Consider the following 16863-nt stretch of genomic DNA (forward strand, 5'->3'; position numbering starts at 1 on the left):
ATATATAAAAAATACTAATAATAATATATAAAAAATACTAATAATAATATATAAAAAATTCTAATAATAATATATAAAAAATACTAATAATAATATATAAAAAATACTAATAAAAATATAAATGATGACAAAAATATGAGTGATTTTATATCTTGATAATATTGTTGGTTGGCACGGACTACAACTTTTTTTTGGGCCACAGGAGGAGCGATAGATCACCCAGAGCCAATTCACTGGTTCACAAATGTCATTTCTCAGCGTCCACCATTTAAAGGGTCAATATTTCCTTTGACATGACGACAAAATGATGATAAAAAATCCTGGCGATGGTTCTGTCCCCACAAGATCATATTTAAAAAAAAATGTAAGAAAAAAAAATAATTATTAATAATAATAATAATAATAATAATAATAATAATTGATCTTCATATAGTTATTTTTATGGTCATCATTTAATTATTTTTATTATTTTACTTTTTATTTGTTATTATTCATTGGTTTTAATGTTATTTTTTTTCATCATTATTTGGCTTTTTTCTTTAATTTTTTTAAATTATATTATTGCTATTTTATTGTGATTATTATTTATTATTATTATTATTTTTTTTTATTATTTTTTTTTAATTATTATTAATTATTTTTATTTATTATTATTATTATTATTATTTTTTTTTTTATTATTATTATTATTTATTATTATTATTATTATTATTTTTTTTTTTTTATTATTATTATTATTATTATTTTTTTATTTTATTATTATTATTATTTTTTATTATTATTATTATCATCATCATTATTATTATTATTATTTTATTATTATTATTATTATTATTATTATTTTTTATTATTATTATTTATTATTATTTTTTTTATTATTATTATTATTATTATTATTATTTTATTATTATTATTATTATTTTTTATTATTATTATTATTATTATTATTTTTTTATTTTATTATTATTATTATTTTTTATTATTATTATTATCATCATCATTATTATTATTATTATTTTATTATTATTATTATTATTATTATTTTTTATTATTATTATTTATTATTATTTTTTTTTATTATTATTATTATTATTATTTTATTATTATTATTATTATTTATTATTATTTTTTTTTTATTATTATTATTATCATTATTATTATTATTAATTATTATTATTGTTATTATTATTTTATTATCTTTGTTATGGTCATTTTTATCATCTGGATTTTTTTTGATCATTTTTCATTGTTATTATCATCATATTCTTCCCCTTTTTGTTACTATTATTTCTTGGCTCTTCTTTGGTTTGTTTTGATCTTGTTGTCATGGTTCCCATCATTATAATAGACAGATGTATTGGGGCCATAAATACTGTAATAATTCTATAAGGTGTCCTGGGATGAACCCTCGTTGTACAGTTTCACACATTTCCGCCCTGAGCTGGGATATTAGATGTGAGCGGCTCGTAATAATGTTATAATGGTGCGGTGGCGTTCCCTGGGGGCCCCTGTGACCGTTTCCCCCCTCCCTCGTCTGTCCGGGGGGTTCAGCGGCTGGCGCAGCTTTGTGCTCGTTGGTCTTGTGGATAATCTTTATAGAAATAATATGAAAGGAATAAATGGTGACGGGAGGGGGAGGGGGACTATTTATAGATCTGTCCCTGGAGCCACCAATGCGCCACCCCGGTGCCGATTATTCCGGAGCGCGTTCCGTCACAGGAAACCCTATGGAGTAATGATGGTGCCGGGATAAACTGGGACCATGGGCGTATGTGACGGGGGTCTCTGGAGGGAGGGGCACAACTACGTTGGCACCGCTACCCCTCCCTGGGGGCAATGTGAACCTCTGCAGACTGATGTACATAGTCTTTGGTCCCCCCCATGCCCTTCCTACTGGGCATTAGTACCCCCACAATGCTGTTCTCCCGGAGAGGGGGGTCCTTCACGGGTTTTCGCTACCCACTAGCAAAGGGGAGGCAACCAACCTCTCTCTAAGGGCCCCATAACAGCCACTATGGAGCCCCAACATTGGCAAACTTGGGTTCGCGCTGCCCCCTGTTGGCGCCAACAAGGGTCAGGTCCCCTTGGACAGGGGTGTAGTGGCGGCCGGTTGAGAGAGCCCCTAGATTTTTGACATGGGACCCCCTCTCGTCTTTGAATTAGCAAAGGCTTCTGGGAATTAATAGGGAGCCGTGCTGCCTGGTTTTTAATGGACTCTCAGAGTCGGGGGAGGGGGGGGGGTAGATGAGGGGTCGTGACCTCTGACTCTTCATTTGGTAATTGATCGGGGCGACTCGTCTTATAGAACATTAGGAGTCACTTAATGTACGAGATGAAGTGCTGGAGGCGCGGGGCGATGTGAGGCCCGACCCATGGGGGGAGGGGAACATCCGCCGTGCCCGGTGAACTTACTGTCTCTCCTCATCCCCACCTCCAGGCACTTCTGTAGGCGGCAGGATTGGCATCTTCTCCGCTTGGCTTTGGTGACCGGGCAGGAACGGGTGAACGGGCAGGTGAAGGTTAAACCTTTAGTCATGGAACGTCTGAGGAAAACGCGGAGAAACGAAGATGTTATAGAATGCGAAAATCAACAAAAAATAGAATAAAATATGTCATATAACATAAATATACCGGACTGTAATATAATATAATATACCGAGCAATCATATACCATAAATAATATACTACAGTAAATATCCTAATATAGGGGCATGGCACAATTCCTGATGGATTGGATTTTCCTATTTCTCTGGATCTATTTTGCCTTCCTCCAGTCAGATCAGATTCGCTTTAATCTGTCTTTGGGAAAGCTGGGTGACCGCCACTACAGCCCGCACAGAGGTGGGTCATCCAGCTTTACCAGGCTCCTGAAAGCCACATCTGCCGTCATAGGGAGCAGAGGACCACACCAGTCATGCAGGACCCTGGAAAAGCTGAATGACAACCCTTCTTGCTGCTGTAACGGTGGCACTATTAACGGTGACCCAGCTTTCCTGGGGTCCTGAATGGCAAATCTGCTATAAAATGGTCCCTGTTCTGAATAACTTTGCAGATTTGTCCACCGGTAGTCACGGGAAGCCGCCATATTGGTTGTCACCCAGCTTTCCCATAAAAACGAAGAAATTACTAACAGACTTGACATAAGACGACGCGAGGAGGTTTATTCGGAGGATTTTTAGGGGAAATTCCTTGTATGAACTTTTACCTGAAGAATCCCTTACAGCCCTCGCAGGTCAGGACGTGAAAGTGATACCCGTTGGCCTTATCACCGCACACGGCGCACAATTTCTCCTCGGCGTCGGGGTCGTTGTCCTCGCTCTCGCCGGTCTTCAGGCTGAGCGTGGACGTCCCCAGAGACCCGCAGCTGCTGTTACTGTCCTCCTCAAACACGGGCAACATGGCGGAGCTCCAGTCCACCCGGATCGAGGACGACTCCACTTCTTGGTTATTCATCTGCAACATGAGAAAAAAAAGGGGTCACTTAAAGGGTTAATCTTTATTTTATTTTTATATTTTTTTTTAACAAGTACTTTACGAGGAAAACAAACCGCACGAATAATAAAGTTTCCAGTTCAAAATGCATCCGAAATGCAGAAGTACAAAAGTATCGCAGAGAAAACATCAACATCAACATCAACCTCCACGAATCACAACCACCGACAACCGCAACGCCTGCCGCCACCCTGAACCCAAACCGAAGCGCGACCCCGGGCTGAGACTGATATTATAACTCCACCCAAAACCACAATTCCCCTATTACTCCCTGGTGTTATATCATGTGAGAGAGGTTGTCACAGCCCCGCCCCTTGTCACTGACAACCAGCCTGTATATCATGTGTGAGAGGTTGTCACAGCCCCGCCCCCTGTTACTGACATCACTGATATATAATATAATTACATTGTGATCAGACATGAGATCCACACATCTTATATACAGTAACAGCTATTCATCTATTACTCCTGACAGCCAGCCTGTATATCATGTGTGAGAGGTTGTCACAGCCCCGCCCCCTGTTACTGACATCACTGATATATAATATAATTACATTGTGATCAGACATGAGATCCACACATCTTATATACAGTAACAGCTATTCATCTATTACTACTGACAACCAGCCCGTATATCATGTGTGAGAGGTTGTCACAGCCCCGCCCCCTGTTACTGACATCACTGATATATAATATAATTACATGTGATCAGACATGAGATCCACACATCTTATATACAGTAACAGCTATTCATCTATTACTACTGACAACCAGCCTGTATATCATGTGTGAGAGGTTGTCACAGCCCCACCCCCTGTTACTGACATCACTGATATATAATATAATTACACTGTGATCAGACATGAGATCCACACATCTTATATACAGTAACAGCTATTCATCTATTACTACTGACAACCAGCCTGTATATCATGTGTGAGAGGTTGTCACAGCCCCGCCCCCTGTTACTGACATCACTGATATATAATATAATTACATTGTGATCAGACATGAGATCCGCACATCTTATATACAGTCACAGCTATTCATCTATTACTACTGACAACCAGCCTGTATATCATGTGTGAGAGGTTGTCACAGCTCCGCCCCGTTACTGACATCACTGATATATAATATAATTACTGTGATCAGACATGAGATCCACACATCTTATATACAGTAACAGCTATTCATCTATCACTACTGACAACCAGCCTGTATATCATGTGTGAGAGGTTGTCACAGCCCCGCCCCCTGTTACTGACATCACTGATATATAATATAATGACATTGTGATCAGACATGAGATCCACACATCTTATATACAGTAACAGCTATTCATCTATTACTACTGACAACCAGCCTGTATATCATGTGTGAGAGGTTGTCACAGCCCCGCCCCCTGTTACTGACATCACTGATATATAATATAATTACACTGTGATCAGACATGAGATCCACACATCTTATATACAGTAACAGCTATTCATCTATTACTACTGACAACCAGCCTGTATATCATGTGTGAGAGGTTGTCACAGCCCCGCCCCCTGTTACTGACATCACTGATATATAATATAATTACATTGTGATCAGACATGAGATCCACACATCTTATATACAGTAACAGCTATTCATCTATTACTACTGACAACCAGCCTGTATATCATGTGTGAGAGGTTGTCACAGCCCCGCCCCCTGTTACTGACATCACTGATATATAATATAATTACACTGTGATCAGACATGAGATCCACACATCTTATATACAGTCACAGCTATTCATCTATTACTACTGACAACCAGCCTGTATATCATGTGTGAGAGGTTGTCACAGCCCCGCCCCCTGTTACTGACATCACTGATATATAATATAATTACACTGTGATCAGACATGAGATCCACACATCTTATATACAGTAACAGCTATTCATCTATTACTACTGACAACCAGCCTGTATATCGTGTGAGAGGTTGTCACAGCCCCGCCCCCTGTTACTGACCACCAGCCTGTATATCATGTGTGAGAGGTTGTCACAGCCCCGCCTCCTGTTACTGACATCACTGATATATAATCTAATTACATGTGATCAGACATGAGATCCACACATCTTATATACAGTAACAGCTATTCATCTATTACTACTGACAACCAGCCTGTATATCATGTGTGAGAGGTTGTCACAGCCCCGCCCCCTGTTACTGACATCACTGATATATATTATAATTACACTGTGATCAGACATGAGATCCGCACATCTTATATACAGTAACAGCTATTCATCTATTACTACTGACAACCTGCCCGTATATCATGTGTGAGAGGTTGTCACAGCCCCGCCCCCTGTTACTGACATCACTGATATATAATATAATTACACTGTGATCAGACATGAGATCCGCACATCTTATATACAGTCACAGCTATTCATCTATTACTACTGACACCAGCCTGTATATCATGTGTGAGAGGTTGTCACAGCCCCGCCCCCTGTTACTGACATCACTGATATATAATATAATTACATTGTGATCAGACATGAGATCCACACATCTTATATACAGTCACAGCTATTCATCTATTACTACTGACACCAGCCTGTATATCATGTGTGAGAGGTTGTCACAGCCCCGCCCCCTGTTACTGACATCACTGATATATAATATAATTACACTGTGATCAGACATGAGATCCACACATCTTATATACAGTCACAGCTATTCATCTATTACTACTGACAACCAGCCTGTATATCATGTGTGAGAGGTTGTCACAGCCCCGCCCCCTGTTACTGACATCACTGATATATAATATAATTACACTGTGATCAGACATGAGATCCACACATCTTATATACAGTAACAGCTATTCATCTATTACTACTGACAACCCGCCTGTATATCATGTGTGAGAGGTTGTCACAGCCCCGCCCCCTGTTACTGACATCACTGATATATAATATAATTACACTGTGATCAGACATGAGATCCACACATCTTATATACAGTAACAGCTATTCATCTATTACTACTGACACCAGCCTGTATATCATGTGTGAGAGGTTGTCACAGCCCCGCCTCCTGTTACTGACATCACTGATATATAATATAATTACATGTGATCAGACATGAGATCCACACATCTTATATACAGTCACAGCTATTCATCTATTACTACTGACACCAGCCTGTATATCATGTGTGAGAGGTTGTCACAGCCCCGCCTCCTGTTACTGACATCACTGATATATAATATAATTTTTAGAATAGTCCTGAACATTGTAACTTGCTGTTTGAAAAAAAATGTTCATTGTGTTTGATAATCTGGAAACCTCTGGTTGTGTGGGTTTTGGATCGGTGATGTTTCCGGTATTTTCCGGCATGATTAATAGATGTGTGCGGAGTCTCTGTTCTTGGTGTAGCGGCGGGGATATTACAGATATAAATGATGACTGTGCGCGGGGCGGCCTCCAGGACGTTACTTTCACAGCTCATGTAATATTAATACCTTGTTCTCAACCTGCAGGGTCCAGGGCGGTTCTCTGTAATTTCTGGGTCACAATATATATTTAACCCTTTAAGTCATGGATGGATAAAATAGCCGGCGATTCCAGAATTAAGTTTTACTCATTTATGGTATAAAGTTGCCAAATTTACAGCGAATGTTTAAAAAAGCTATCCAATTTCAACACCGCCTTTTAATCAGTGGGTTTCCATTCTCATCAGCGGGCATTGGGCATCCATAGTCATGCGTGGTGCTCCATGGTCATCAGTAAGCTTCCGTGGTCATCAGTGGGTCTCCATGGTCATCAGTGGGCACTGGGTCTCCATGGTCATCAGTGGGCCTCCATGGTTATCAGTGGGCCTCCATGGTCATCAGTGGGCCTCCATGGTCATCATCCATTGAAACCATTAGGCTTCTATTTATATCAATGGATACCAATGATCTTTCAGAGCAAACCAAACCCAACACGACTCTTGGTTAAGGTTGGGGATGGGGTCCCTATTGGAGGACCCTCCGCATCATTACCTCAAAATAGGAAACATTGTTCATCAATAAGCCTTCTTGGTCATCATTGGGCCTCCATGGTCATCAGTGGGCCTCCATGGTCATCAGTGGGCCCCCATGGTCATCAGTGGGCCTCCATGGTCATCAGTGGGCCTCCATGGTCATCAGTGGGCCCCCATGGTCATCAGTGGGCCCCCATGGTCATCAGTAAGCCTCCATGGTCATCAGTGGGCCTCCATGGTCATCAGTGGGCCTCCATCGTCATCAGTGGGCCCCCATGGTCATCAGTGGGCCCCCATGGTCATCAGTGGGCCTCCATGGTCATCAGTGGGCCCCCATGGTCATCAGTGGGCCTCCATGGTCATCAATGGGCCTTCATGGTCATCAGTAAGCCTTCATGGTCATCAGTGAGCACTGGGTCTCCATGGTCATCAGTGGGCCTCCATGGTCATCAGTGGGCCTCCATGGTCATCAGTGGGCCTCCATGGTCATAATCCATTGAAACCATTAGGCTTCTATTTATATCAATGGATACCAATGATCTTTCAGAGAAAACCAAACCCAACACGACTCTTGGTTAAGGTTGGGGATGGGGTCCCTATTGGAGGACCCTCCGCATCATTACCTCAAAATAGGAAACATTACAGTAGACAAGAGATCTCTAAGCACAAAACAAAAAAGTTTCTTACCCACAAGTCATCCATGCTGGTCAGGAGGCGCTGGTCAGGAGGCGCTGGTCAGGAGGCGCTGGTCAGGAGGCGCTGGGCAGGAGGCGCTGGGCTGGAGGCGCTGGTCAGGAGGCGCTGGTCAGGAGGCGCTGGTCAGGAGGCGCTGGTCAGGAGGCGCTGGTCAGGAGGCGCTGGTCAGGAGGCGCTGGTCAGGAGGCGCTGGGCTGGAGGCGCTGGTCAGGAGGCGCTGGTCAGGAGGCGCTGGTCAGGAGGCGCTGGTCAGGAGGCGCTGGTCAGGAGGCGCTGGGCAGTACAGGATGGTCGTTTAGGTTACGCAGGAGTAAGAAGAAGATTCTCTGGCATTTCCCCAGTTAATAGTAGAATTTTAGCTGAATATTAGAAGCAGCAGACGCTGGAGAGACTCGGCCGCCCTGGAGACTTCCCATGTGTCACTGCCTCAAACTGCGGTCACATTGATAACGTCCATCCGTGACCTGGTGCATCATGTGACTAAATGACATTAAAAGCAGCAAGTGTGACGTCACCGAGCGGCACATAGTACAGCGTGGCATCGTAGAGACTCTATATACATATAATACACATCCTCTATACTGCTCTGCACATTCATAATATAAAATATTCCAAAATCTAAGAGCATTTGAAGAAGGGATCCAACAGCTGACAGCCCTATTTTATAGCATAGGCCCCTATAGCATAGTGTGGGACCCCATATCATAGTGTGCGCTTTTACAGTATATAATATCATAGACCCCTATAGCATAGTGTGGGACCCCATATCATAGTGTGCGCTTTTACAGTATATAATATCATAGACCCCTATAGCATAGTGTGAGCTATTATATTTTAGCATGGGTCCCTATGGCATAGTGTATGCACCTACAATATATCATATGGTATCATAGACCCCTATAGCATAGGATGAGCTCTTATATTTTAGCATGTGTCCCTATAGAATACTGTCGACCTCTATAGTATAGAATGGGACCCCATAGCATAATATTGACCCCCTATAGTAAAATGTGGGTCCCTATAGTATAGCATGGGTCCCTATAGCATAGTGTCTGCCCCTTTAGTATAGCATAGGTCCCTATATTATTGTGTCAACCCCTATAGTATAGCACGGGTCCCTATGGCATAGTGTCGACCCCTATAGTATAGCATGGGTCCCTATAGCATAGTGTTGACCTTTATCGTATAGCATGGGACCCTTTAGCATAGTGTTGACCCCTATAGTATAGCATGGGTACCTATAGAATAGTGTCGAGCCCTATAGAATAGCATGGGTCCCTATAGTATAGTGTTGACCCCTATAGTGTAGCATGAGTCCCTATAGCATAGTGCTGCCCCTATAGTAATGCATGGGTCCCTATAGTATTGTGTCAACCCTTATAGTATAGCATGTTCTGTATAGCATGGGTCCCTATAGCATAGTGTCAAACCCTATAGTATAGCATGGGTCCCTATAGAATAGTCTTGACCTCTATAGTATAGCATGGGAACCTATAGCAAAGTGTACACCCCCTATAGTATAGAATGGGTCCCTATAGTATAGTGTCAACTCCTATAGTATAGCATGGGTCCCTATAGTATAGCATGGGTCCCTATAGCTTAGTGTTAACCCCTATAGTATTGCATGGGTCCCTATAGCATAGTATCAACCCCTATAGTATAGCATGGGTACCAATAGCATAGTGTTGAAATTTATAGTATTTCATTGGACCCTTTAGCATAGTGTTGACCTTTATAGTATAGCATGGGACCCTTTAGCATAGTGTTGACCCCTATATTATAGAATGGGTGCCTATAGTACAGTGTTAAACCCTATAATAGAACATTGGCCCTATAGTATAGCATGGGTCCCTATAGAATAATGTCGACCCCTATAGTATAGCATGGGTCCCTATAGCATAATGCTTCCCCTATAGTAATGCATGGGTTCCTATAGCATAGTGTCAACTCCTATAGTATAGCATGGGTCCCTGTATTATAATGTCAACCCCTATAGTATAGCATGGGTCCCTATAGCATAGTGCTGTCCCTATAGTAATGCATGGGTTCCTATAGCATAGTGTCAACTCCTATAATATAGCAAGGGTCCCTATGACAGTGTCAACCCCTATAGTATAGCATGGGTCCCTATAGTATAGTGTCTGCCCCTATAGCAAATATTGCTACAGAAGCCTTCGCTAAGCTATAAAGGATCTAAGTGACATCTTCACCATACAGTAGGCTCCTACCACATCGTGTCAGTTTCTATAGAATAATGTGGGCACTTAGAGCATAAAACAGTACAGGTCTCCACTACATAACATGGCTTCTTATAGAAATGTGTGGGCCTCTATAGCTCAATGCAGGCATCTATAGGATCAGTCCCCCGTTCTTATGGCATAGCGTGAAGAATTATTACATGGGTTCCTTTAGCATTATGAGGATCTGTAGAGCTGAACATGGGCCCCTATATTATAGCATGGGCCCCTATATTATAGCATGGGAACCTATATTGTCCAGCATAGGATACATAATGATGTACTATGAAATAGATTAATGCCCATGGTCTTCAGTCAGAAATACACTGCTACCTCATCAAATCTGGAAGTGGCCACGGGCAAGCAGCGCCAACAACTCCAATTCTATGCCATGTATACGAAGGTCAGCGTGGATTTCGCTTTGTGCTCATAGGCAGCGGACGGCACTGTAAACATGACAGGTCCCCCAGAAACGGAATAGCAGAGTCGTCGCGGTTTAAAATAAGAGGGTGTGGCTTTGTAGTTGGCTCCTCCCCTCAAGACCAATACCTAATTGGCTGACCTCTCAGTCCGCTCGTCATCCATACTGTTACTTATACAATATATGAGACCCAAAGGTTTTGATTGCCATAAACTCATGTGGAAATTCCGGGCCCCGGTCACGGTATTTTGCATTGTTTTGGCGCAGATGTCAGTGCACGGCGCCAGTCACGGTCTGCTGACTTGGACAATGCGGGCTTCACCTCGGCGCTCTTCACATTGTGTCCCAGTCGTTGGGTGACCAGTTCGTTTACACGTCCGTAGCGAATACCATAAAACCGGATCCCCCACATTCCCGGCGAGACCTTTTCTCACAGATTCTTAACTTAGAGAACATCAGGGGTTAAAGTTAACCCTTACATATGCCCAAATACAATACAGATACAAACTACACATAGTATCCGCCGTGCCGCCATCCTCTCCACCATCTTAATTACAGAATCTGATGGTGGTTTTCTCTCCGCTACCCCCATCTGTCGCCCAAAAAGCTCCAAAATTTATTTTGGACTGACCAATCAGAGAGTGTTGAGGCGAGATCAGAATCAGACTGAGGGCACAGGGTGTCTATAGGTAACATTGTGCCTTCCTGGGCCCCAGTAGACCGCTGAGGGCACTGGCACAACTGGCGTATTCTCCGGTCCACCATGGCTCCCGGTAGCTGATCTCCCCCCCCCCCCCTCCCGCTGTCACTGGGACACAATCTCAGTTTTTTCCTTGAAGGTTTGCAGATCACACAGGTCAATAAATCCGTCCACGCGGCTCAGTAATTACCGCACATCAACACAAATCCAATTAACAGACGACCTGTTCATCATGTGACCCTGACTGTTCACCCTATAGATCACCCAGAGGCCCCATAATTGCTGCAGTCAGCGTAAGATATGTATGGTTATATATCACTGGCACTAGGAGTCATGTGTGAGCAGTGACATCACCACTGCCCACATATATGTTATATACAGCAGCAGTAATATCATCGCTCTCCACAGATATGTTATATACAGCACCAGTGACATCATCGCTCTCCACATATATGTTATATACAGCAGCAGTGACATCATCGCTCTCCACATATATGTTATATACAGCAGCAGTGACATCATCGCTCTCCACATATATGTTATATACAGCAGCAGTGACATCATCGCTCTCCACAGATATGTTATATACAGCACCAGTGACATCATCGCTCTCCACATATATGTTATATACAGCAGCAGTGACATCATCGCTCTCCACATATATGTTATATACAGCAGCAGTGACATCATCGCTCTCCACAGATATGTTATATACAGCAGCAGTGACATCACCGCTCTCCACATATAATGGATATATTACACCAGTGACATCACCGCTCTCCACATATAATGGATATATTACACCAGTGACATCACCGCTCTCCACATATAAGTGATATATTACAGCAGTGACATCACCGCTCTCCACATATAAGTGATATATTACACCAGTGACATCACCACTCTCCACATATAAGTGATATATTACACCAGTGACATCACCGCTCTCCACATATAAGTGATATATTACACCAGTGACATCACCACTCTCCACATATAAGTGACATATTACACCAGTGACATCATCACTCTCCAATATATGTTATATACAGCACCAGTGACATCACCACTCTCCACATGTGTGATATATGACAGCTGTGACATCATCGCTCTCCCCATGTGTGATATATGACAGCTGTGACATCATCGCTCTCCCCATGTGTGATATATGACAGCTGTGACATCATCGCTCTCTACATGTGTGATATATGACAGTAGTGACATCATCGCTCTCCCCATGTGTGATATATGACAGTAGTGACATCATCGCTCTCCCCATGTGTGATATATGACAGTAGTGACATCATCGCTCTCCCCATGTGTGATATATGACAATAGTGACATCATCGCTCTCCCCATGTGTGATATATGACAGTAGTGACATCATCGCTCTCCACATGTGTGATATATGACAGCTGTGACCATCGCTCTCCCCATGTGTGATATATGACAGTAGTGACATCATCGCTCTCCCCATGTGTGATATATGACAATAGTGACATCATCGCTCTCCCCATGTGTGATATATGACAGTAGTGACATCATCGCTCTCCACATGTGTGATATATGACAGCTGTGACCATCGCTCTCCACATGTGTGATATATGACAGCTGTGACCATCGCTCTCCACATGTGTGATATATGACAGCTGTGACCATCGCTCTCCACATGTGTGATATATGACAGCAGTGACATCATCTCTCTCCACATGTGTGATATATGACAGCAGTGACATCATCGCTCTCCACATGTGTGATATATGACAGCTGTGACATCATCGCTTTCCACAAATATAGTAAACTATACATACACCGCTCTTCTTTAACAACATGATAATGTGACTGTTTCCAGAACTTTTTCTTAATCTTTGGCGCTTGCAGTGGTGAGAGGTAAAAGTTTGCGGTTTAAAAATGTGTTTGTACATTGTAGGCCGCAGGGTAAATATAACGCTGAGGTCAGGGATCTGTCAGGTTATTAGGGCACATGTCATGAAGGTAACGGATTAGATGGGACTCACCTCAGCAGCGACTTCAGATCATGTCTCAGGCCAGGACACCTGCCCACCTGAGTGCCGGTGACATGACCGCTCCAACTCCTCGCTACCAAACCTCTAAACTATTTTCATCCAGGGAATGGAATTTGAACTTTGCCCATTGAAAAGGAAGAGACGGATATAAACATAGGATCAAATCCACATGGCTGCCATTTATAATCCTGGAGGAGGCGGGTGTTTGTGTGTGTGCCACCCTAATCAATCAGTGCCAAGGCATGGAGGTGGCAAAATAATGACTCCTCTATGGCCAAGGGGGATTAAGGGAAACAGTTTACCCAAATAATGGTGCCATATCTAAATAATACCATCATACAGTGCCCAAATAATGCTTCCATACAGTGCACAAATAATACCACCATACTGTGCCCAAATAACAGTACCATACAGTGCCCAAATAATACTGCCATACAGTGCCCGAATAATGCTTCCATACAGTGCCCAAATAATACCACCATACTGTGCCCAAATAACAGTACCATACAGTGCCCAAATAATGCTGCCATACAGTGCCCAAATAATGCTGCCATACAGTGCCCAAATAATACAACCATACTGTGCCCAAATAACAGTACCATACAGTGCCCAAATAATGCTGCCATACAGTGACCAAATAATGCTGCCATACAGTGCCCAAATAATACAACCATACTGTGCCCAAATAACAGTACCATACAGTGCCCAAATAATGCTGCCATACAGTGACCAAATAATGCTGCCATACAGTGCCCAAATAATACAACCATACTGTGCCCAAATAACAGTACCATACAGTGCCCAAATAATGCTGCCATACAGTGCCCAAATAATGCTGCCATACAGTGCCCAAATAATACAACCATACTGTGCCCAAATAACAGTACCATACAGTGCCTGAATAATGCTGCCATACAGTGCCCAAATAATGCTGCCATACAGTGCCCAAATAATACAACCATACTGTGCCCAAATAACAGTACCATACAGTGCCTGAATAATGCTTCCATAGGAGTGCCCAAATAATACCACCATACAGTGCCCAAATAACCATACAATACAGTGCCCAAATAATACTGCCATACAGTGCCCAAATAATGCTTCCATACAGTGCCCAAATAACTATACCACAGAGTGCCCAAATAATACTGCCATACAGTGCCCAAATAACTATACCACACAGTGACCAAATAACTATACCACAGAGTGCCCAAATAATGCTGCTGTACAGTGCCCAAATAACAGTACCCTACAGTGTCGAGTACATGCATAGAGTAAATTCACACTGGTCGGATTTGCTGAAAATTTTTCCGGCAGTAATCCACAGGTAATCCACAGCAAATCCTGGTCCGCAGGTAATCCACAGCAAATCCTGGTCCGCAGGTAATCCACAGGTAATCCACAGCAAATCCTGGTCCGCAGGTTATCTGCAGCAAAATCTGCCATATTACATTGCCTGTGGATATTCACTTCCCAATTCAATTTAATAGTGAAAATCCGCAAACAAGTCCACGCTCGATCCGCAACAGAAACGGAGGTGCTGCGGAGATAGAGGCCACGCTGAGGGTGAATTCACCCACACACAGAACCTCACAGCTCCCATATGATACTGCCAATTACTGCCCAAATAAGTGTCCCATAGTGCCAGATAACAGGAACTTGCAGTGCCCACATAGTAATGCCCTACAGAACGGTGCCAGCGGCCTGGGGTGGGTGGGAGATTCCCCTGGGGGAGGGTCTCAGGCATTTACCAGTGCTATAATCTGTTCTTGGGTACAACCTGCTTCAAAAGTCAAGTGTGTGAAAACAGAGCATGGAGCCCCCGGCCCGTCCAACCCCCGGGTACAACGTATAGTCACTAAATGCAACAAACAAGATCAGCCCTGCACCACCCAAACCTATGGAATCTGTACAATCCTCATCTGTACAATCAAACCTATGTAATCTGTACAATCCTCATCTGTACAATCAAACCTATGTAATCTGTACAATCCTCATCTGTACAATCCTCATCTGTACAATCCTCATCTGTACAATCCTCATCTGTACAATCAAACCTATGTAATCTGTACAATCCTCATCTGTACAATCCTCATCTGTACAATCCTCATCTGTACAATCCTCATCTGTACAATCAAACCTATGTAATCTGTACAATCCTCATCTGTACAGTCCTCATCTGTACAATCCTCATCTGTACAATCAAATCTATGTAATCTGTACAATCCTCATCTGTAGAATCAAATCTATTAATCTGTTTAATACTCATCTGTACAATCATATCTATGTAACCTGTACAATCCTAATCTGTACAGCAAATTCTAAGAAATTTGTACAATCAAATATATGTAATCTGCAAAATCCTCATCTGTACATTCCTTATCTGTACTATCAAATCTATGTAATCTGTACAGTTTTATCTTTGCAATCTCTACAGCCTATCTGTGCAATCGGTCACAGGTGTAATTTAAGGATTCTTGGACCCAATATAAAGCCTGCGCCGGGGCCTCCAGCTGTTTGTAGTGCTGGGACCGATGACTCCAGGTTCTGCCTGCGGCTGCAATCTCTGTACTCCTATAGTTGTACCCCTTCAATATGCACAAACAACATTTGTACAATTTATCTATACAATCAAAATCTGTACAATCATATCTGTGCAATGTATAAAAAAAATGATCGGTTGTATTAGTAAAATCACGACACGGCGCTGTGTGCGGAAGCCACTGTTGACATGACAATCTCTGTATGCCCCCCAGGACGGGCTGCCCACATAAATCATATATGTCCACCACAATGACCGATCCCGACAAATGGACGAATAAAGTTTCAAAAGATGAAAACTTGTTTCATGGACTGCGGAGACTCCCGCACTCTTTCCATTACTGCAGGTGCATTTAAAGGAGCCCTGCCCCAGAATTTACCTGTATTCTGCAGGTGTCCGGCGGTCACCCCATGTAATCAATCACCTGTAGCTGCGGAACCACGAGAATCAGACGGGAACACAAATAACATATCATAATAATACCCACAATGCCAAGGGAAAGAAGTCAGACCTGCCCGTCCTGTCCGTACAGAACAGCCTGTACCTGTGCCCCCCCTCCCCCAACTGCTGAATAAACACTATATTACACTCACCTGCGCAGAACGCCCGGGGAGTGTCACTCTGAATATTATCACTACAGTGCTGCTCCACCTGTCAGGACACTACAACTCCCAGCATCACCTAACCAGCTACCGCTATAAGCAAACCAGTACAGACAATATATCTATGTAGTAGAG

General features: G+C 42.6%; 1 protein-coding gene across 3 annotated transcripts in view; it reads right to left on the bottom strand.

Annotated features, from left to right (window-relative positions):
- The window catches only part of NR1I3 (nuclear receptor subfamily 1 group I member 3), a 35087-nt gene extending 18428 nt beyond the window's left edge, over window positions 1-16659 (bottom strand). For 2 of the 3 annotated variants that reach the window (XR_012851251.1, XM_075843293.1), the window contains exons 1-3: window positions 16506-16659; window positions 3206-3453; window positions 2413-2543 (exon numbers count right to left, since the gene is read on the bottom strand). Coding sequence is in view for 2 of the 3 variants with exons in the window: in XM_075843293.1 (XP_075699408.1) it covers window positions 2413-2543; window positions 3206-3453 (379 nt within the window). In the remaining variant the exon portion in view is untranslated. Of the gene's footprint in view, window positions 1-2412; window positions 2544-3205; window positions 3454-13575; window positions 13757-16505 lie in introns of those variants that run through there. The other variant, XM_075843294.1, reaches the window with a different exon arrangement.
- Between the last annotated feature and the right edge of the window lie 204 nt (window positions 16660-16863).

The sequence above is a fragment of the Rhinoderma darwinii genome, chromosome 12 (genome assembly GCF_050947455.1).
Source record: "Rhinoderma darwinii isolate aRhiDar2 chromosome 12, aRhiDar2.hap1, whole genome shotgun sequence".
Taxonomy (NCBI): Eukaryota; Metazoa; Chordata; class Amphibia; order Anura; family Rhinodermatidae; genus Rhinoderma; species Rhinoderma darwinii.